At 41.3% G+C, this 23,419-nt stretch overlaps 1 protein-coding gene across 1 annotated transcript; it reads right to left on the bottom strand.

The window, feature by feature from the left end:
• Positions 1–1,076: 1,076 nt before the first annotated feature.
• dvl2 (dishevelled segment polarity protein 2) lies at positions 1,077–19,799 on the bottom strand. Its single transcript, XM_022213443.2, has 15 exons — positions 19,285–19,799; positions 14,868–14,937; positions 10,950–11,104; positions 7,706–7,815; positions 7,356–7,485; positions 6,251–6,341; positions 6,028–6,097; positions 5,758–5,897; positions 5,530–5,606; positions 5,350–5,417; positions 5,120–5,254; positions 4,654–4,785; positions 3,775–3,951; positions 3,080–3,304; positions 1,077–2,790 (listed from the first exon to the last, which is right to left on the bottom strand). The coding sequence occupies exons 1-15, from the start codon at positions 19,443–19,445 to the stop codon at positions 2,228–2,230; spliced, it is 2,304 nt and encodes a 767-aa protein (XP_022069135.1). The 5' UTR covers positions 19,446–19,799; the 3' UTR covers positions 1,077–2,227.
• Between the last annotated feature and the right edge of the window lie 3,620 nt (positions 19,800–23,419).

The raw sequence follows: 23,419 nt of genomic DNA, 5'->3' as shown, positions 1-23,419 counted from the left end.
TCAGATTTCATCGTACCTTGCACACTTTCAAGACACCCTGTGCCAGATGCAGCAAAGCAGCCCCAAAACATTACTGAGCCTCCTCCATGTTTCACCGTAGGGACAGTGTTCTTTTCTTCGTATGCTTGGTTTTTGAGTCTATGAACATAGAGTTGATGTGCCTTACCAAAAAGCTCCAGTTTGGTCTCATCTGTCCAAAGGACATTCTCCCAGAAGCTTTGTGGCTTGTCAACATGCATTTTTGCAAATTCCAGTCTGGCTTTTTTATGAGTTTTTTTCAGCAGTGGTGTCCTCCTTGGTCGTCTCCCATGAAGTCCACTTTGGCTCAAACAACGACGAATGGTGCGATCTGACACTGATGTACCTTGGCCTTGGAGTTCACCTTTGATTTCTTTGGAGGTTGCTCTGGGCTCTTTGGATACAATTCCAACGATCCGTCTCTTCAATTTGTCATCAATTTTCCTCTTGCGGCCACGTCCAGGGAGGTTGGCTACTGTCCCGTGGGTCTTGAACTTCTGAATAATATGAGCCACTGTTGTCACAGGAACTTCAAGCTGTTTAGAGATGGTCTTATAGCCTTTACCTTTAAGATGTTTGTCTATCATTTTTTTTCGGATGTCCTGGGACAATTCTCTCCTTCGCTTTCTGTTGTCCATGTTCAGTGTGGTACACACCTTTTCACCAAACAGCAGGGTGACTACTTGTCTCCCTTTAAATAGGCAGACTGACTGATTATGAGTTTGGAAACACCTGTGATGTCAATTAAATGACACACCTGAGTTAATCATGTCACTCTGGTCAAATAGTTTTCAATCTTTTATAGAGGTACCATCATTTTTGTCCAGGCCTGTTTCATTAGTTTGTTTTTTTAAATAATTATGTTAATCAACAATTCAAAAGTAATGGCTGTTTTTGATGATTTAATTTTCAATAAATTTTTATTTATTGTTACTTTTGTGAGTTTCAAGTGATTTCAGTGAGAATTGTGGGTTTTTCCTTCTTTAACTGAGGGGTACCAACAATTTTGTCCACGTGTGTACTTTAGAATCCCCTGGAGAAAAAAAACAGTCTGAACAGTAAGTATGTATCAAATTTATTCTCAAATACACAAGCAAAGGTGGCAATATGAAATCAAACAAAGTGACATTGTCAGCGTCAATCTTTTCTGAAATGTTGACTCTTCATTTAGCACCTTAACAGTTGGGTTATACATGATTTATATAGTCACTCATACAAAATGAAATGGGTGAATAATGCGAGTCAGTAACATAAAAAAAAAGCACGGAGAGCTGGGGCATGTGGGTCAGTTACTGAAGATATACACTCCATGTAATCAAAAAGTACCGCTTTCAGCCTCTTCTCACCGACTAGTACCACAAGGACCATCAAGCCTCTACCAAAAACCACGATACTCCTCAAACCAGGAGCGATTCGATAACTAGGCCTAGACAGTGATTACTAAACTCAAGTTCCTCTGACGTTTTTGGACCTATTTTCTTTTCACATTAGAGCCTGCTGTTCCGTACGGTTTCATTTACATAGAAGGAGTAGATATATACAAAGACTTTCATTGTCAGACAATGCTGGAATAAAGTGAAATATTTTATGTACCTGGAGTGTGAAAATGTCTAAAAATGGAAAAAGTAAGGCACTCGATATACACCTGCCAATACATCTGGCATGAAAATCCCGACATATATTCAGGACTGTATCCTTTTCAAGTACACGGTGTACCTGGCACCCTCTAGTGTTAATTTGTGGTGTGTGTTTCCTGGATGAGCAGCTCTGAGACCAATTTGGGAACGTGGTTCCCCTGCATTAATAGTACAGATCTATTCTGATGACTGCAGTAACCAGAGGCCCTGCAAATACTGTACTGAGTTTGTTTTTTTGAAGAAAACAAACAACTTTACAACTGACAGAAGGAAGTACAACCACTCTTTTTGGGTTATTGACAAAATAAACTGACTTATTTAGTGAATCTGTAAAGCCAAAACTAGACCTTGTAGACACATCTGGTCAGACTGTGTCCCACATCAATTATCTACGAATTCTGTCTCATCTTTCTTTGTCATTTTAAAACCCTGTTTCACCAAATTTGTAACAAGTGCCTTCAATCCAATAGGCACCTGTGAGGTCAACAAGCTACCACCAGATCCTCATCAAAAGAAGTGGGAACCGTACACTAACTTCACATGAATGGTCACTCGACACCAAGACAGCAAAACTACATGACATCCACAAAGAACTCGCTGGGGTTGCCCATGGCGAGGTGGAACGACTGGCGCGATGCGGTCAGCTCTGGGGGTACGGAGCCTAGGTCACGAGTGGGCGGGGCACCGGGAGGCCCCCCTGGAGTGGAGGAGGGCGGCGGGGGTAACGCTGGGTGCATGGGAGCTGTCGATAGCTGCTGTGCGTGTGGGAGAGCGTGAGCGGTTGCCATGGCCGGATGCGGGTGCTGGGGTACCATCATCACCATCATGGGGTTGTACGGGAGGATTCCTGGCGGGTAGGGAGACATGTGGGGCGGCTGGGGCATGCGGTGGTGATGTGAGCGCTGGGAGGAGGCGTGGCTGTGTTCGCTGGGGGCGGCCGACCCGTGGCCACGCCTCAGGCTGCTGCGGGTGGAGTATTCTGATTCACTGCCGCTACCGGAACGCGAGTCCGCCCCGCCGCCTTCTCCGCCTCCTCCAGAGGGGGATTTCTCCCCTCCACCGACGGTGCTGCCAGGGCCTTTACTGCTGCGACGTCGCTCGCCCTCACTTCTCGTCGATCCACTGCTTCGGCTCCCTGGGGGAAGAAAGATAAACTGTAAACAAGTCTCGCCGGTCAGGCTGAATTCAATGTCCAGAAGCTGTATCCTTATCAGTCAAACATACAAGACTAAAGAGGAAGGAAACCAGCCTCGTACAACAGTTCCATATGAATGGTTTACTATTTGTATGTGGAGTTATGTGATGATTAGTGTTGGTTTGTCTGTCTGTTAGCAAATTTCATCTTGATTAAGATGAAATTTTCAGGGAAGGTCAGAAATGACACAAGGACCAAGTGATTAGATTTTGTCACCGTTCACGCTCACCTTCACTGTGCTGGCTGCCGGTGCTGCCAGGCGCATAGCTGTAGCTGGTGAGCTCGTGGTACGGAGGTGGCTGGCTCGAGTAGGGATGTGTTGGGTAGGGCTGATAGGGGAAGGTGTGCATCATGGGCCATGGCGAGGCCCCAGGGAGAGGCAGCGGGGCCAAGGTGTCCTGGTCTGAGGCTCCACTGGAGCCATCGTTGTCATTTAGAGAAAGATTTGCCATGTCTGAGTGGAAGATAATGGAGACAAGATTAACAGTGAAGCAAAGGATGAATTTAACCAAACTGCAGTTACAAAAGATTGCTTAAAAAAAAAACGCACAACTCCCACAAAATAATGGTCATAATTGCATTACATCCGTCTTCAAATGTCACCACTGGACATGAATAGACTGTTTTGCATGTATTAGGATCCAGTCCAGACTGCACCCATGAACATAGTTAAGCTGTAATAACAGCTGCAGCTTATGGACAGTGTGTTGGTTCTCTGTGCTTGTTATTCCATGCTTTCTGGACATGCTAAACTTAGGGCTGGCAGGACATTAAAGCAATCCTTCCTTAGCTGAAATGTCACGTTTTACCCTTACAACCGCCAGTTTGTCCGCAAAAGGCCTGTGTGCAGAATGTGATTAAGCGTAACATTGAGCAGACCGATGTAAGACCGGCCTTTGATGTTGGTGTTTTCCAGCAACTCACAATTCTCACAGTCGCTCAAGTCTCCGAAGACGTAGTAGCACTGTTCGGAAAAGGTGATCTTGTTGACAGTGTGTCGAATGAAGCCGGCCTTCAGCAGGTTGCTGGCGTACTTCCTGGCTTCACGGCGGTCCTGGAAGCCTTCGATGTGGTGGAACAGCCACTCCACTACGTCTGAGCCTGCCGATGGGCGAAGCAACAAAGAGGGTAAGACCAGGCCGAGTTTCACTCATCCCAAAAGAATGCTTCCTGCCAAACACTCTCAGTATATTTTTACATTTAAAAGAAATGTACCCTGTTTATAGTGTATATATTGCATACTAATTGTTTGTTTTAATTGGATTGCAAACACTGTAAAAAAGACCTACAATTGCTGCAAATTACAATCCTATAAGCATCCAGTAACAGCATATATGATGTCACACAGCTAAACATAGAAAGAAGGACTAAATCCAAAGTGTTTTCATCGAGAAGTAATAAAGCACAACTAAAGAAAGCAGAGAATCTAAGATCAGATCATCTACTGCTATGTTAAGTTGGAATTTCATTCTAATCTGTTGGATCTTTAGTACAATAACTTCAGCTAAGTCTGGAAAAATAAAATAAAAAAAATTTATTACAACCCCAAATTTTCATTCCAAAAGGCACAAACAAACACGTAGTTTACGTGATCATTCCCTGTGATTCATTGCAGGTGATTCCAATTTAACACGTGTTTTCATTCAAAACAGGCATTCACGTCTAAACTTTGGGGGGATTTTCCCCCCTTCGCTCGAGTCACACGGTTTTAATTCTGTGAACATAATGCCGGCCCTGTAAAGCCATCTGAGGCACACAAAGGTCATGCAGTCTTTTTTGGCTCGTTTCCACTTTCTGCCTCACCGAGGAAAGCGTTGGGGATGGTGATTTTAAGCCACATGCGGTCCCTGACCTCAAGGCCCGACTCTGGTGAGGCCATCGCCTTGGCAACGGATGCCATATCAGAATGCAGCGATAAATTAAAGTCATCAAAACCTAAAAAAACAAAACAAAGAAGATCATTTTAGGGAAGCTCAGGAGGAAGAACTGACGGATGAAATCAGGAAGAACCGGAGCTTTGAAGGGATCAAAGGCAGGAAGGCAGCAGACATCATTTATCACATCACATAACGGCTGCGACAAAAGCAGAAAGATACTTTACAAAGATAACATCTTGAATATCATCAGTCTGACAAAGAAAACAGGCAAGGTTTAAAAGTAGAGAAAGCAGTTTTAGGAGAAGATTATCCAGATATGACAGAGCTGAGAAGAAAGAGGAGAGGCTTAATTACAGCACACAGATAATGGAGACGTTGTGAATGACTCTCACGTTCAGTCTCGGTGACGGAGGAGGAGGAGGTGATGGTGCTGAGGGAGGAGCTGCCTGGGTAGGGAGGGTAAGCCCCAGTCATAGCCACAGAGTGACTGACCCATGCTGCTGGGTCGATGGGTCGGATCGGTTCATCTACACAGGTGAAAAAAGAAGATTAGCAAAGTGTTAGTGACATCATCAACCACAGAAAAGCTGCCCTAACAGTCAGCGTGAGGGGGGGTACTTACTGCGAGGCAGAGTGAAGTAGCCCTGAGGAGACGGGTCCCAACACTTGGCCACTGTGAGGATGATTGGCCTGGAAACACCAACAGAAGAAGAAATAATCATAATCACCAATTACCACTTGATTAGACAGAATTTGAAAATTGTTGACTGATAAAATCCAACATGAGAAAACGACAGCTCACCCTGGCTTGTGTACAATCTCTCTCAGCACCCGCACTGCATCGTCATTGCTCATATTCTCAAAGTTTATGTCATTCACCTTGGAGAGTAACGAAGCACAAGAAAAAGATTTTATGTCAGTAAGAGATTCGTTTCAACGACACGACGCTTGCAGTTTTCAGCTAAAGAAACAGCCGCCTCAACATCTGGAAAAACAAAGACATCGCATTTAGTCCGTCCTCCCTCCTCACCTGCAACAGCATGTCACCAGGTTCGATGCGTCCATCTGCAGCCACAGCGCCTCCTTTCATGATGGAGCCAATGTAGATGCCTCCATCGCCCCTTTCATTGCTCTGTCCCACAATGCTGATTCCCAGAAAGTTGTACTTCTCTGTATGGTTGAAAAATGTGAAAACGAAGCAAACATTTGGTACAATAAAGTCTAATAGCAATATAGTTTCATTTGTTATTCGCATACAGAGTGAAGCTCAAAACCAAAAACACATTCTGAGTGTACAAACCCATGTTGAGCGTGACGGTGATGATGTTCAGGGACATTGTTGAATCGGTCACGCTGCTGAAGGAGGAGGCCTGAAACCATCAAACATCGTTATTAAAACAGGTTACACACGCTGACCTGAGTGCTTATGTAAACACATGAGTAACTAGAGAAAAAAGAACCTTAAGAAAAGGTAAAGCAACAAAGTTTGCACAAAAAAAGTTGTCAGAGTGGTGTGTATGTACCCTCTCCAGGCGTGGGGGGCGCTGTTTCCTCCGTCGACGGTGCCGCTTAAGAAGCCTCGAGGCTGTGCTCTGCTCTGTTGCACTGCTGAACCTACAAGTGCAATGGTCAACAAAAGTCAAGGAAGAAGAAAAAAAAAATAACCTCTCTCATATTCCGTCTCTTCATTTGTGCTGCTTGTTGACTTTATAACCAAGAAAAATAAGGGGGGAGCCAATAACAGACAATCAAAATGATCAAATAATAATAATTGCTTCTGAAATCCAAATCCATTTATTTTGGTTTGGGGTATAAATGCATGGAGAGAACACAAAATACATCGTCGGAGTCCGACAGCGTTAGCATTAGCATGGATATCTCCTTCTTCGACATCATGTCTTCTGTTTAAAAACACGGGCCAAGTGAAGCGTTGGCAGGTGTGCATGATATAGCCAGCCACTGGCCAATCAAAAGTAACACTGACCTCAGAGGTCACTGCAGTCCATAAGACTGTGATTGATCAATGCTTAATGGCTTAAAGCTGCTACTCAGTGGTGGTGACAGGGGAGGGAGTGTCGGAGATTCAGAAAATTTTATTTGTTCCCAGGGGGCAATTAAAATGTGTATTTAAATCTCAAAATTAATATTCAGATACCCCCACAACGACCAAATATTCAGGTCCAGCCCTACAAATCACAGCAACATAGAATGTGGCCTTTTAATGTACCGGTAGATGTACCCACAAACAAAATCACCACACTACAGGTTATGCATGTGTACGTTCTGTACGGATACCGAATCGTGTGACCTAAATGTGTAGCGGTCGATGGGAATTGATGGGACTCAGAAACACCCCCACAGTTGAATCAATTGTTCCTTGCATCATTTGGTTTGTCTCTCTGTCAGACAGACAGAGAGACAAACCAAAGCCAATCGTCATTACTCCACTGCATTCCGTGGCGGAGTAATGATTTAAGTTAAATAAGGAGGCAACCACAAACTTTATCAATGGCTCGTCGCTACAGTTGCCATTGTTCTCAGTTTGTTTAAATCTGATGTTCTGATACGCAAACATATCTAATCCCTATTTAGTTTCAGGATCCCTTCTCTCTTCTATCAGTATCTCACCTGCTCATGGTGTCGTCATCCTCAGAGTCGCAGAAGCTGGTGGTTTCCAGCTCGCTGCTCATCACTGTGCTGGAGCTCTCATATCCTGCCAGGTGGCGCTCCAGACGACTCTGTCCATTCATACGAGGCCCTGGCACCACAGAAGAAGCCCCGGAGACAAGAGAAAACACTCAACGTGATTTTTCATGTTCACCTATTTTCCTATAGATTACAAACATTCCTCACTTCTCAGCATTCCTTGATTATATCATCTTCCATTCAGAGTTTGGAGGACGGAGGCATGCCAGATCTTGACATAACACCGTAATAAAAGGAGTGTTTCATCAGCACTATGATCTGCCGCTTCTCACCGTGCTGTTCCATGCTCTCCCTGTGCCGAGGTCTCTCTCTCCTGAAGGAAACTACCGACTCCGTTTCAGTCTGGTCGTCCAACGTCTCTACGCTGCCAGTAGCATTGGGACTGCAAAGAAAGCACAATTATAGATGGAACTGGAGCATGACGGGATTTTAAAATTCAATCTAATTGTGGTGCTCTGCAATAATCTAGAAAAAAATGCAGCTTATGACGAGGGCATTTTCAGGTACAAGTGAATATTTTTAAACATCATGTCTGTATGCACTTTAGCAGGCTGTAACAGTCGTACGCTGACAATCATTGTGTGCTTTGATGTGGATTTGTCTGTTATGTATGTCAGTTTTTATGTAGACCAGCAACCTGGCCAGTGACTGCTGATGAAAGTAAAACATCCGGCATATTTTCATCATTTTAAATCTAGGTAAATAGTCCTGGAAAAGCCAAAAAAACCCAAACATTTGTAGCTTACGTTTTTTCACTAAAGAATGTGAAAATGCTTTGAGCAAATGTTCAAGTGATATCCATCTCAGGCCCAATGGACTGCAAATGTTCGCCTGACATATTTGTCAACAAGACCTTAAAAAGAAAACTCCACTGTTGAAATTGATGCTTTTGAAGGAGAATATTCCTCAACCTGTATCGTATTTTGTCCTTTAGCTTCACGTAGTGACTGACTTTAGGTGGCTGAATTCGTTAGGCATCTCCTTTTTAATATAATAAAAAATGCTTTAATTGGATGTTTTCAAGTTCAAAAGTATCTTATGCACTTTGGAGTAACTTAGCAAGTCAAGGGAAAATGCCAATTTGTCACTAGCACTTTTCTTACACACAGTTTTTTTTAATACATTTTTTTTCCACAAACAAATCAACCGAAATAAGTCAGTGCCACCAGTCACCTAACTAACTTAATTGAGAGTTTCGTACGTGATGAAATTAGGAATCAGACTTGATCAATATAGCTCACTTAATCAGTTTTCTAAGTAGCTTTGACAAGAGCATTTACTGAGTAGGACAAATAGACAAAAACAAAGCCTGTTAGTGTTCTCTGGTAGACAAACTAGTAATGGACATACTACTGCTGAATGATCTGAAATGTGTCTTACTGTAATTTTTGCACACACATCTCTTGTTACTAGATGAGCTATTAGCCAAAAAAAGCAAGAAACACACTATATCAGTCTATTAAATGTTTTAGTCAGGCTTTAAACTGTTATCTGTGCTATCATCACCTTTTTTACAGGTAACTTTTTGGGTTAAAAAGGGTTTAAGATGAGCTGTGAAGTGGCCTTTGCGCAAAATGAACACTTTCTGAACATCTCTTTTTGTTTACAGCACATTTGTTGATCAGTTTTGTTCGACAAGTAACTGATCCAATAACTTTTCATCATCTCACACTACATTGAATCCAGAATCTTAATATTTCATCTACTGTGGCCGTACTTAAATCTTTAGAGTGGATGTGATAACAAAAGACCTGTGGGCAGTTTCATTTTGATGACTGGGAAGCCCAAAACCACTTAATGTGAGGATATAAGGGAAGCACATCTGACTCACTCATTGTAGTGTCAATAGCTCAACTGTCACCTGAATCTATCATTTTTTTAAACATATATAAAATCAACATGACAAAAACTTAACACTTAAAACTCACATCAAAAGCACCTTGCATAAAAGTCACCCCTCAGCCTGAACTAGACGCCACTATCAATGATTACGTGTTTTACTTTACGAATAGTTCTTAGTAAAAAAAAACAAAACTTAAGTGCAACAAATCCAAAACAAAGCCAAATTTAGGAAATATTTAAAGTCTCTTCTTGTGCAGAAATGCACTTTCCAGAGCCAATCAATAAACTATTACTACACCCCGACTAATACTGAATTTGTGACAACAGTTTATTATTATTATATAGTAAAATTGACATTTTACAGCTGAAAAATACATTTTCCTGTGCTCACTTGTGAATAAACTAGTGGGACACTATTTTGTAGAATACTTTAGACCTTGTATGGGATTTCTATATAGTAATTTCTTCGTTCTTATCAGGCCACTACATACAATGATCTGCAATAACATAATATTACCCGATAAGAAACTAAAAACCGAACACAACAAACCAACAAATGACGACCCTTCTGCATTTAGCAGTCTCAGAAAACTTAAGTTTCAGTATTCCAGTGTGACCAATGCTGTTGATCCAGCTTCAAATACCGTATTTTTTTCTCCACTCACTGACTGTAAACTGCACATTTAGTAAAGTTAAATAGACATTGCTTCATTTAAGTTGGATTCCAAAATCACCAACAAAGACATCAAAACTGAAGAAAGGATGAATCATTTGTTAGATCACTCTCAAAGTGAATGCTTTTCATGCTCTTTAAAATGGTCTTAACCCCCCATTTATATCAACTTTACTCTTTCAGCTCAGTCCAGAAGCAGGTAAAAGTTTGCCTTTTTCGCTGCACAACTTGCATGGCGACCTTCTGCTATCTGAATGCGACCATCTTCACTAAAACAAAACCACAACAACAACATTCAAGCACCAACCTACAGGCTGAAAATGCTACGTTTTGACAGAGATTTGGATTGTGCAACAAGGCAGGCAAATGTTTCACCAAAACATTTCCTTCCCATAAACATTCCGCAAGAATACAGCATCCTGGGTGCAGCCAAAGACTGTGATTGTGTTCAACAAATACAAACAAGCCAGAGTGTTTAGTTCCCCTATATTAGAATGATACTCATCCTCTAGAGCTGAGTAGACAGCACTGGCTATTTCAGACTATGACAGCTCTGAGACAATCATTGCACAATCCCTGTCCAGCACCCAACACCAAACAATATAAAGTTAAAGATCCAGATGTTCCCATCAGGGGTTGGTGGAGACCAAGACAGAGATAAAGAAAGAGTGAATGTTCAACACAAATGAATGCTCATGTTGCTCTGAGTCTGCTGAATGGGTAAATCAACCAACACATTTGCAATATGAGTTTAATACAGCGATAACAAAACAAAGATCAGTTTCAGAGCAGCCGTAGTATTTGTGCTACTGCTATTCTTGCAGGAAGCTGACACCGGGTGTGTGAGATATTCAGAAAAGACACAGTTTTTACAATAAAACCATGAGGAAATTACAAGTGAGTGTTCACTATTAAGGTGTTAAGTGTGCAGATTTGAGAACATGTTTGTGCTGTCTCTATTCAGACACAGTTCAGTGAGTGCGTTTGTGAGCTTTACTCACTGGAAGGAGGGCGGCCGGGAGTCCCCGATGCCCCCGGTCCTCTCTGCAGGTGGGGGCGGTAGAGGCGGCGGAGGAGGTGACGGCTGGGTAGTCGCTTCCACAGGGGGCACCACTGCCACCGGAGGCTCTGCTGCTGGAGTGTCTGAAGATACCAGCTGGTAAAAAGGAAGAAAAAAGAAGAGATTTAGAGACAAAAAGAGACGAGTTGAAGGTTAAGTCTGGATGTACAATGGCAGACAAAAAAAAAAAAAAAAAGGGTGAATACGTGGGGAGAAACTTGCACCAAACAAGTGGTACAAATTGAGAAAGAGGGCAGGGAAGAGAGGGTGAGAAATAAAAGGAATGAAAGGAGGAGTAGAAAGTAGAGGGAGGAAAAACGGGTAAGATGTCAATTACTTTGACACACAAACACTGCACTCTTTTCAGATGGACGTCTCAAGGGCAAAGTGAAACGCTATCCTACACTTAACCTGTCTCTCTCCATTATACAACAAAAGTACACGTACACACACGTACACACACGTACACACACACACACACACACACACACACACACACACACACACACACACACACACACACACACACACACACACACACACACACACACACACACACACACACACACACACACACACACACACACACACACAGGATAAATGCCATACAGCTTCTGATTACATGAACCATAAAAACACACACAGAAAGGGAGTGAGACAGAAAAATATGAGCGTAAAATGAGATTTCAAAGCTAGAAATATTCAAATCGGAGCATTTAAACATCACAGCAGAGACTTGGAAATGCCCACACATACATTTTTATATCACATACTCTTTATCGGTTCAGCGGGGTTTTTTTTGGGAAGTTTGGTGCATTGAGTGAGTTCAGATAAATAAAGTTTGCATTCACCGTCAAAATAACTCAACAAATGGAGTCGATCATCCACAGCAGACATTCACCCTCTTTCTAGAGTCCCTCCCTGCTCTTCCCTCCCCGCTAATGGCTTATGTGGCTATGAAACTCTTCTGGGATCCATCCATCTTGGCGTGCAGATCGCATATCAGTCCCTCTGGTCTCTCAGCTTTGTTCCCCCTCTCTTTAATGCCTTCTTTCGTTCTTATGTACTTAACAGATGCTTCAGCCTCAAACCTGCTTATCTGGGCCAAGTCATGATGTTTTGTCTTTATTGAAACGTAAACTGCAGGGTGGGGTGCAACGACTGGGCTTTCTTCAGGAGAAAATGGAAAGTATGAAAACTGTACCTGGCAGCTCGCTGAACTGTAGCTGCTAACAAGTCGTGCTGTGTGTCACCTTGAGTATCGATTAACACGATGAGGGAAACGTGCCTTCTTCACGATTTGTTCAGCAAACTGAAAGCCCTTTTAGGCTCTACATGTTTCATCACATTTCATTACAATGTGTAGGTTTGCAATGTCAATATTTTTGCAATTGCCTGCAATGCAACATTTTCACCGTCTTAAAAAGCTGATGGAAGACATTTAACTTTTTCAAATTGTTGTAATTTTTTGAGCTCCTCTACTAGTAGCTATAGCTTCTATTTTAAGCCTTTATTGCTTAATTAAACATTTACATTTCATAAAACTTCTGACATCATTAAAGCTTCCAATCTGGCTGTGACCTTTTTCCTTCATTTTCTTGATGTTACAAAGTGCTAACGCTAACTCCAAGTGTACCAGAAGTAAAATGTATCACTTCTACTTCTGTCAAGAACAAGAGAACGGGAAGTGTGGGCACACTTAAAGATTGCATGAATTTTAGCTATGGTTTACCTCAAATAGGCAACCGAGTGTAAATTAAGGTGACTTTTTGGCTTCTCCATTTACAACACAGGGGACAGCATAATTTTTGAAAAACCTTTGAATGTAATGCAGGGTGTTTGGAATAATGTTACCACTAGCTTAGCCTAGCCGCGCTAGACAACCCACGGCAACAAATTTAATTCTCTGCCAGGGTGGGTCTAGTTACCCTCCATAAGGCTCGAGGTTGGATGCTACTAAAACTGGCCGGACGAATCACCATGAAGTGTAGAGTCAGAAGGCGGGCGTAACGAAGTGACGACAGAGGCGTGACGATTCTGACAGAAACAACCGGAAACAACTAGCCTAGCCGCGCTAGACAACACACGGCAACGAATTTAATTCTCTGCCAGGGTCGACAACAAAACAACATTATTGAGCTCCATTAGCACCGACTCTGAATAATCTTTCTGTTAACATGTCTGTAATATACTTGAGCTTCACCCATTGACTGTATAAATAAGGCTTCACCGAACTCCCGCATCCTCTGATTTCCGGCGCTCTGTGAGCCTATTTGTTGCGCTGATTGGTTGTATACCTACCCAATTGCTGCAGAGTGATTTGATAGACAACCTTTTAGCCCGCCTCCCTCCCTGTCCAGCGTGCCTAGACCCTTGTGACTTCAGAGCATGGGTCTAGCGCGGCTAGGCTACCAATAGCTATAACTTCCACGTTAAAACATGGAGGCTATACTGAATTTACAACCAAACCAATTGTTATGGATTGCATTTTGAGTGTATTTTGCCTTTAATAATTTGATTGCATTGCGGGCCTTGCATGATCCCTTGCCTGCAGAATGTATTAACTAACAATGGATGCAAAACAGAGATTAACAAAGATTTCAAATATGATTATTTAATCAATTTGTGAAAAAAAACAGACAGACAGGAAGTTATTATTAGTTCTTTGTGGGGAAAAATGCAGCACTACCCTGGTGGCCGTTTGCCTCACAAGTTCTATTTTAGCAAAAAGCTTCTGTACTGAATGCACTGCATGAAGGGCAGGCGTGACCCACCGCTACTTTAACTGATCGAAAATAAAATGTGGTAGTGATGAGACAGTGTTCACAACCCAGTTCTGCTGCAGAGTGAGTGATCTGAGCAATCTAAAAAGGCCAATAATGTGACTAATTTTGATCTGCAACTGTGGAAAGTTAGAAAACTGCATACGAGCTACTTAATCTACAGTTAGAGTCACATTTCAGTAGAAGGAAACCGAGAGCACATCTCCAAAATATAAGCCCAAATGAGTATTAGATATTTGAATGCTACGAATAAAAGGTGATATTTTAAAAGGAATAATCTACCATTATTTTTGACCAACTTTAACGGCACTGGGAGAAGTTTTTGTGCAGTCAACAAGGACGTTATCTTATCTGTGTCCGGGTAAATTTAAGATAAGACAACTCAGATATTTTGACTTTTAAGTAAGTAACTTGTAACCTAAGTCGCTCTCAGGTCTCAATGATTAGTGTATTTTTTCTTACTTTTGCAAAAAAAAAATCTTTTAAATGTTGCAATAAAGGCAAACAAAACACCAAAGAAAGATATGAAGGAGAAAAAAAACACACGAGACTGAATAAAGGCTGAGATTAACATTTTATAGTCAAACACACGCTGCTGGCTGTTGACAGAGCTCCAAGAATATTTTTCTCATACATGTGCCGAGTCTGTTTCCTCCCGTTCAACCTGACAGGACAGTTCGTCTGGTTTCCCACTTCTCCCACATTTTACTGGATACATTTTTTTTTTTAAACCAAACAGCGAGGAACAAGCCGAAACAAGACCTGCAAAGTCTGCGATGTTGCAGTTTGACACACAATAATACAAATTTAATTGCTTCGTTTTATTACTGCTCGTTAGACAAGCTCATCAATCTGATGAAGGTCTGGAGGAATGCACAGGAAAAGGAAAAGTGGTTTCTGAAAACCCCCTCTGGCTGACTTTTGAGATAAAAGCCAAATCTGGACATTTTCAGACAAACCTCGGGCGGAAATTGCTAAAATCAGGTCATTTACAGATTTAGAACAATGGCCACTAGATAAATGTGGGGAGCTACCACCGCTGCTTCCGCTACAAATATGCCAGTTTTATTTCTTACCCATGACACCACTCTGCCGTTGAAGCATGGCAGCTTGGCGCTATCATCGGAAATTTCCTCCTTCACCACCCTGAAAAAAAGGAGACACAGTACAGTTTAGAAGGTATAAATTGTCCTGCTTCCATAACATTATGCCACAATATATGCTATCTGTTTCACCCAGCCAGAGGAGGAATGAAAACTATATCAAGGCCTTAGTGAAACCATAAAGAAAAAAGTGAAAGTGTAGGGGAATGAAATAGTTTACATTAGTGACACATTACAGAGAATATACGAGGCTATGATAATAACATAGCAGAACTAAATCAAATCATGTGTCTAAATCTACGACATAATCCTAAAATATGTTTGGACAAGCTGTCTTGTTCACTTTCCATAGTTCTTTTGGGTGTTACCAGGTAGAGCAGTGTGTGGCTCAGCAGAACTGAGTTCAGCAGCTTGAAGAGCATCAAAACAACAAATCTAACATTTGCTTCACCAGAAAGTAATGTTAAACTGATGGTGCTCAGCTAGCATTTTCACCTTTGTAAGCTTTTGCATGCAGAAGTAAGAAAGCATGCAAGTGAAGCAGAATATTCAAACAAATCTATCAGAAGGCTGGCCGTAGATAAAATCAAGGAAATTCATCACATCTAATGTAAAACTTCATCAAACATTCCTGCTCATTGAATTGCAACATAAGCAGCTGCGTTTCCATTACCCTTAGATATGCGCAAAATGTAAATAGCGCAATAAAAAAAACTGGTAATGGAAATACCTGAATTTCGAAAAAGGACTAAAATATCGCTAAAAAGTTTTTACGCTCTCATGAGGTGGTTTTTCAGACGTTTCGATATTGAAAAATATCGCAAAAGCGCAATGGAAACACTTTTTCCGCAATTATACGTCACCGGACGTGACGTACCTGGTCACATGACCAGTTCTCTCGGAGTGGCGCGGTACGTGTGGACAGAAGAGGAGACCGAGACTTTTCTTGACATTATTCTTGAGAAAAACATCACTGCCATACTAGACAGCAAACAGCAGAGGAATGCAGAGTGTTATAAGGAGACAGAAGCAGGTTTTGGGCATCTTCCTGCAGTGAAATCTCGCGGGATGATATTTTACGAGAGTTACGATGCTTCTGCCCAGAACAACCTTCAATGGAAACACGTTCAAAGAGCAAATATACTTTGTCGGAATTTTAGAAATATCGCTTTCATTTTGCGAAAAACTGTAATGGAAACCCAACTATTGATAGACAGATACTTTATTAATCCCAAGGGGAATTCAAGATTTGGATTCTGCCCAACAGCGACAAACAAAACTAATTTGCTACCTCTACCAAGTGAGAGACACTACGGAATTCGTGGCAGTCACAACAATGAGCTAAACCACACATACTCTTTTTGCTTTTGTGCCTCCGTGCAAATTACACAACCTGGCCAACTTAATATGCTTACAAATCCAATATACACAACAGCAGCTACTTCAGTCACAGCCGTCTGGTATTTCTTCCCTCCTCTATACTCATCTTCCATGTTTGTCAGAAAGGTAAACATTTGGTCTCAGCTATGCATCTCCCCCCCGCTACATTCGTAAAGCAGTTTTACAAGACAGGCCCGGGCACAAGTGCTACACAGAGGACACTTGACTACTCCAGCTCCTTCAAAAGTTGCTCTTTCCAGTTTCGTTTGCCAGTGTGCCACTTCGTATGCGTGTTAGATTTGGTCAGGCTCCACTGGGCTTTTGTAAGCAGCTGCTGAGAGCTGGTTTTGTGGGCGAGTGTTAGCAGAAAGCCAGATTGTTGTGGGCACTGGTGAAGATCTGTAGTGGGAAGTCTTAGCTTCCCAGGGCCGCTGACTGCTGCGGGTTAGCAAACAAACTTCCTCCATCCGATTTATTTGACCTTTTCCCTGCTCACACGCTGCGAGAAGCTGCATCTAGACAGCAGATGAACAGATGCAACAACCCCATCCTTAGACTGTAATTGCCTCCATTCCTCTGCCCTCTAAACAAACAAGTGACCACACTCATTTCACACACACTCGAAAATGCCTGGAATAAAGCACAAACAACCCTGAAATATGTTGAGTCCTGTTGTATTTACTAAAACCTTAAGCCTCCCCCCCTTCCACTTCCTTTCTTCAAGTCCCCTGCTGCCATTAAATTCCTCACACTCGGCACAGCATCACTTTTCGAACAATTAATCTTACTGAAACAGCTCCCTGATCCCCTCTAAGCGCACATGTACACAGCAGAATATCCAGTGACTCTTTGAGAGCGCCACACTGTTCTTTCTTCCCTTTCTTCTCCCTGTAGATACCCCAGACACCCAGCAAATGGCCCCCGTCCAGCCCTAGGTTCCCAGCACCGGCCCTGGCCTGCTCTGCTGCGTGGATCTCCCCCTCCGCCACACACACAGCTCTGGTCGACAGCTGGCCTCGTACCAGGGCAAATGAAAACACACACTATTACACACTCCTCTCCTGGGTCGGAGGGGGGGGGAGAGAGAAAATGTCCCTGCTTTGATTGGACAGCTGACTCAGAGCTATGTTTGAAATTTTTCATCTGAACTCAGTTGGAGATATTCAGATGAGAGAGTGTGATCCCAGGCAGTGGCATTTAACTAAAGGACAGGGTTGTTCCTGGCCGAACGATCTTTGAAAGAGAGAGAGTTTTGTGTGAGTGGCTTGTCTGAAATGAGGACTTTTTGAAATTTTAAATGCAATCATCTCGTGTTTGGTTAAACGGGGACAAGCTCTTAATTTGACAGCCAGCTTGAAAACGACAAGATTGGGCTAAGTCTAGTCAAGTTAAAATAATTGAGGGAGACGGCAAAGCTGTAAAAATACCTCTAGTGATCTGTTGGCATGACAAATGCAGGATAATAGCTTTTTGCATTCAGCAGTTTATTAGCTACATCTAAATTAAACTAATGCAGTCTAACACAGAGTGTAAAGTTGATCATTTGCAGCTTGCGCTAAAACTTTATGCTCACTTTAGAGGCTGCAGTGTGTTGGTTTTGGCATTAGAGACCCTCCATTGAAATGTCATTGGGTCTTAAGAAAATAATAATTCAATCAAAAACTACTTTGATCTCTCCATGGCTTTTTCACTGTGGAATCCATTTCTGTTTGGCATCATTTTAAATTTAATATCTGCACTGTTGAATGAACAAAACAAGATATTTAAAAATATCCCTTTAGGCTCTGTGAACTTGAAATAGCCAATTTCTGCAGGTGACATTATTTAGAACAACTATCAATGTTTTTTTCAAACAATCAAACTGACAATAGAACACGCTTCTTGTCAACGTACTGACTAGATTACACAACAAGTCTTAAATGTCCCTTCCACAGATTACTCCAAAGAACTATCTCTACAAACCAGCTACTGATTTTGCTGCTATTAATATTCAAATTATCTGCATCTCTTGGGCAGCTCTGTCAGGAACCAATGAAAAGCCATCTCATCCATGTCATGTGCCTGGGTTGATATTGTGGCTCGCTTGGCACAGATTCTGATGGTGCCATCCAACAAGGAAATGAGGCAAATAGCCCAGTCTTAATACTCATCCAAGACTACAATGCATTTAACAGAAGCCCTAAGGGTCTCACTCAGTGAATCAACCACAAACATGCATTCCTCTGCAGGAAAACGCACAGCAGCCGCACCGAGAAAAAAAAAAGATTAATTGATAGAGAAGGAGAGGAGACAGCTCTTTCTAGAGGAGAGGGGTTGGGAGAAAGGGGAGAGGAAGGGAGGAAGCCAGGGAATGAAAGGATGGCTGGCAGGCCAAAGTGTTAAAGAGGGGAGACAAAACCCTGGCTTCAGTCCCGAAAGAAAGAAAAGGCGAGGATTTCACCAGATGATGGACTGAAGGAGGGAGGGAGGCATGAGGATTAGGGCAAAGAAAAGCAGCAGGGACAGGGAATGCCTCCCATTGTAATGATGATGTTTTCTGAGAAATGTCCCAGCCTACATAGCCTTAGTATTTCTAGAACCACTTGGATATTCATCAGCAGTCATTATAACGCTGCAGTTTCAGATCAGGGGTGTGCTGTTTGAATGGCGACCTGGCTGGCTTCATTCATGTTTATTCTCCCTCTGCCACAAGTTATTCCCCGTGACAAATATACCACAACCAGGTCACAAGATAGGATTGTACGAGTTTTGGACACGCATGCAGTCAGTCGTTTCACTAAAGACGCCTCTTTCTGCAAATCAACCAGGCATTTTTAATGGTAACGTTATGCTAAGATACCGCTCTTGTACTCAGAAAATAAGTGCTTTGGTTTGCCTTTTATCTTATGCCCCCAGCGTGTATATTGCATGAGGTTTTAGTCTTACTGTTTCAGCTTTTTGTGACTTCTTATTTTGCATGCAAACCACACAGCTCTCTTCTGCTGAAGGAAAAAAAAACACTGCAGCTCACCCGAAGTCTTGGTCCATAGACTTGAAGAAGAATTTGTAGTTTGGTTTGTTCAAGACCTGTTTAAAATCCAGCAAAGTTATATTTTCGGCAGCAATGGGTATCTTCACCAAATACGGCGTCTCCTCTTCGTCTATATGATAAATTATTTTGGTTTCCGCCATCTCTACGTTTGCTTTTGCTCAACCTGAAAAGAAACACACTATGAGGCGAGGTAGCGTTAACTTTGTTGGGTAGTTAGCTAGCAGAGCTAGGAGGCTAACGAGACGGCAGAGGTGAAACGATGATGGCCACTGAGATTTTCAGTCCGAGCCGGAGGACGTAAAGCGTTAAAACCCTGCTTAAAAGTTCGTTCTTCGACTGTACGAAGGCTAAAAACTCGCATTCCCCCTGCTACCGAGGGGTGAAAAAAACGACGGACACGCTACATTCACACGACCTAACTACCAACAACTTTTCCCCCAACAAAAACATTCAGGGGAGGGGGTCTGAAACTTTTCACCACTTGTTGCGAGCCAACGCGGCGTGTGACGTAATTACGTACCCCCTTCTTCTTTACGTCCTTTATGCCCCCTCAGCCCCCAGCATTTTTATTACACACATAAATCATTTTTGTGAACGTCAAGTTTTTGCTTTTTACAGTCGTTTATCCAAAGTGTGTTCCATTAGCGTTCCGATTTACGTCACAACTTTAAATATTAAGGTTAAGACCCTACAGTTTTATTATGTGAGACAACCTGAGTAATTTATGTATTCACACAAAATTAGATACAATACAAATTTACCTGACTAAATTAGATATTGAGGTGAAGACTCTACAATGATAATTATGATTATAACTAATTTAAATACAATAGTTAAGAAGTTGCTTAGAATATTATATAAAATCCAAATTAACCTGACTGACCTAAATGTTAAAGAAGCTGCAATACTATATACGCCGAGAAAATGCATCACTAATTTTAAAATTAAAGTTAAGACCCTACAATCTAAAATATAAAATGTATTTTGACTTATTTCACACATTTTCTTTACAACATAATTCCATATGTGTTCATTCATAGTTTTGATGCCTTCAGTGGGAATCTACCATGTACACACGTGGACAAAATTGTTGGTACCCCTCAGTTAAAGAAGGAAAAACCCACAATTCTCACTGAAATCACTTGAAACTCACAAAAGTAACAATAAATAAAAATTTATTGAAAATTAAATAATCAAAATCAGCCATCACTTTTGAATTGTTGATTAACATAATTATTTAAAAAAACAAACTAATGAAATAGGGCTGGACAAAAATGATGGTACCCATAACTTAATATTTTGTTGCACAACCTTTTGAGGCAATCACTGCAATTAAACAATTTCTGTATTTGTCAATGAGCGTTCTGCAGCTGTCAACAGGTATTTTGGCCCACTCCTCATGAGCAAACAGCTCCAGTTGTCTCAGGTTTGATGGGTGTCTTCTCCAAATGGCATGTTTCAGCTCCTTCCACATATGTTCAATGGGATTCAGATCTGGGCTCATAGAAGGCCACTTTAGAATAGTCCAATGCTTTTCTCTCAGCCATTCTTGGGTGTTTTTGGCTGTGTGTTTTGGATCGTTGTCCTGTTGGAAGACCCATGACCTGCGACTGAGACCAAGCTTTCTGACACTAGGCAGCACATTTCTCTCCAGAATGCCTTGATAGTCTTCAGATTTCATCGTACCTTGCACACTTTCAAGACACCCTGTGCCAGACGCAGCAAAGCAGCCCCAAAACATTACTGAGCCTCCTCCATGTTTCACCGTAGGGACAGTGTTCTTTTCTTCGTATGCTTGGTTTTTGAGTCTATGAACATAGAGTTGATGTGCCTTACCAAAAAGCTCCAGTTTGGTCTCATCTGTCCAAAGGACATTCTCCCAGAAGCTTTGTGGCTTGTCAACATGCATTTTTGCAAATTCCAGTCTCGCTTTTTCATGAGTTTTTTTCAGCAGTGGTGTCCTCCTTGGTCGTCTCCCATGAAGTCCACTTTGGCTCAAACAACGACGAATGGTGCGATCTGACACTGATGTACCTTGGCCTTGGAGCTCACCTTTAATTTCTTTGGAGGTTGCTCTGGGCTCTTTGGATACAATTCCAACGATCCGTCTCTTCAATTTGTCATCAATTTTCCTCTTGCGGCCACGTCCAGGGAGGTTGGCTACTGTCCCGTGGGTCTTGAATTTCTGAATAATATGAGCCACTGTTGTCACAGGAACTTCAAGCTGTTTAGAGATGGTCTTATAGCCTTTACCTTTAAGATGTTTGTCTATAATTTTTTTTCGGATGTCCTGGGACAATTCTCTCCTTCGCTTTCTGTTGTCCATGTTCAGTGTGGTACACACCTTTTCACCAAACAGCAGAGTGACTACTTGTCTCCCTTTAAATAGGCAGACTGACTGATTATGAGTTTGGAAACACCTGTGATGTCAATTAAATGACACACCTGAGTTAATCATGTCACTCTGGTCAAATAGTTTTCAGTCTTTTATAGAGGTACCATCATTTTTGTCCAGGCCTGTTTCATTAGTTTGTTTTTTTAAATAATTATGTTAATCAACAATTCAAAAGTAATGGCTGTTTTTGATTATTTAATTTTCAATAAATTTTTATTTATTGTTACTTTTGTGAGTTTCAAGTGATTTCAGTGAGAATTGTGGGTTTTTCCTTCTTTAACTGAGGGGTACCAACAATTTTGTCCACGTGTGTAAATGGTCATGAAAATAAAGAAAAATCATTAAATGAGAAGCTGTGTCCAAATTTTTGACTGAATACACATCTCTTTAGTTTTATAGTATAAACTGTAAAATCAAAGAGAAAACTGAGCAAAATCAGACAACTGATCAACACTCAAATAAACAACAGAGCATCTATACCTAAACCTAATTCATACACCTCACCGCTTTATGTGCTTTTGTTTGAACTCTTTTTTTGAACAACTTCATTGTTTTTATCTACATTTTTTTTTGATGACCATGTTATGTGATCATTCCTTCATTCATTCATCTGACTTCAAATACAACAAGGTATGGAGGCTTCATTTACAATGTAGCCAAAAAAAGAAAATAAAAGACGTAGAAACACGAAGGAGAAACATCTTGGATAACAATAATGAAAAAAAATATTGAAAGGCAAAGCTAGAAAACAGTTTTCAAAAATATTAATAAGAGCATTCAGAATTTAAAGCAAATCAATCAAATGAACTAAGATAAAATTAGAAACCTGACTTGCTTTAGTGAGTACAAATGGATTTTTTAAGTTGAGTACAAACAACAGGCACCTGAAAAGTAATTCAACCATTAAAAGTAGATTAAAAGCACACAGTAGGAGAATGCAATGAAATACTGTATAGGGATTTTTAATAAAAACAGTAATGTACTTAGAAAGAAATAAACCCATTTTAATGTCTATAATGTCTTAGAGGACCACCAAATCTTAGCATAAAGCTCACAGTTGTTATATTTATTACTGGTAATAAGGCAGAATGATAACAGTGTTCAAGGGCTCAGGAGTCACAGCTGATGCATGCATGTGTAAAATGTCCTGAAAATTCAACACAAATAGAGGAAGTTGTCTAAATAAGGGTCATAAGAAGGTGCAGAAGAAATCATTATTCACTGTAAAAAAAACAAAACAAACAAAAAACATTTGTTTGGATGCATAAAAAGTAAATGTCAGCTTGTCATCAGTCCAAATTCCAACACATCTGTAAAACGTTTGATCAGTGGTGGTTGATTAGGGTGGGAGCACTGTGACTGACATTTATGTATGGATGAATTAAGTGAAACTCTACCCTTGACAATACAAACTACCATGATGGTATGGATTGCAAATGTATTGAGGCAGGGTTTACACTACCATTCAAAAGTTTGGGGTCACTTAGAAATGTCCTCATTTTTGATACAAAAGAAGTTTTTTTCCCCAATGTAGATAACATTAAATGAATCAGAAATACAGTCTAGACATTGTTAATGTGGCTGGAAATGGCTGGTTTTTGATGGAATATCTCCATCGAGGTACAGAGGAACATTTCCAGCAACCATCACTCCTGTGTTCTAATGCTACATTGTGTTAGCTAATGGTGTTGAAAGGCTGACTGATGACTGGAAAACCCT

The sequence above is a fragment of the Acanthochromis polyacanthus genome, chromosome 23 (genome assembly GCF_021347895.1).
Source record: "Acanthochromis polyacanthus isolate Apoly-LR-REF ecotype Palm Island chromosome 23, KAUST_Apoly_ChrSc, whole genome shotgun sequence".
NCBI lineage: Eukaryota > Metazoa > Chordata > Actinopteri > Pomacentridae > Acanthochromis > Acanthochromis polyacanthus.
This window is presented reverse-complemented; position numbering and strand designations above follow the sequence as displayed.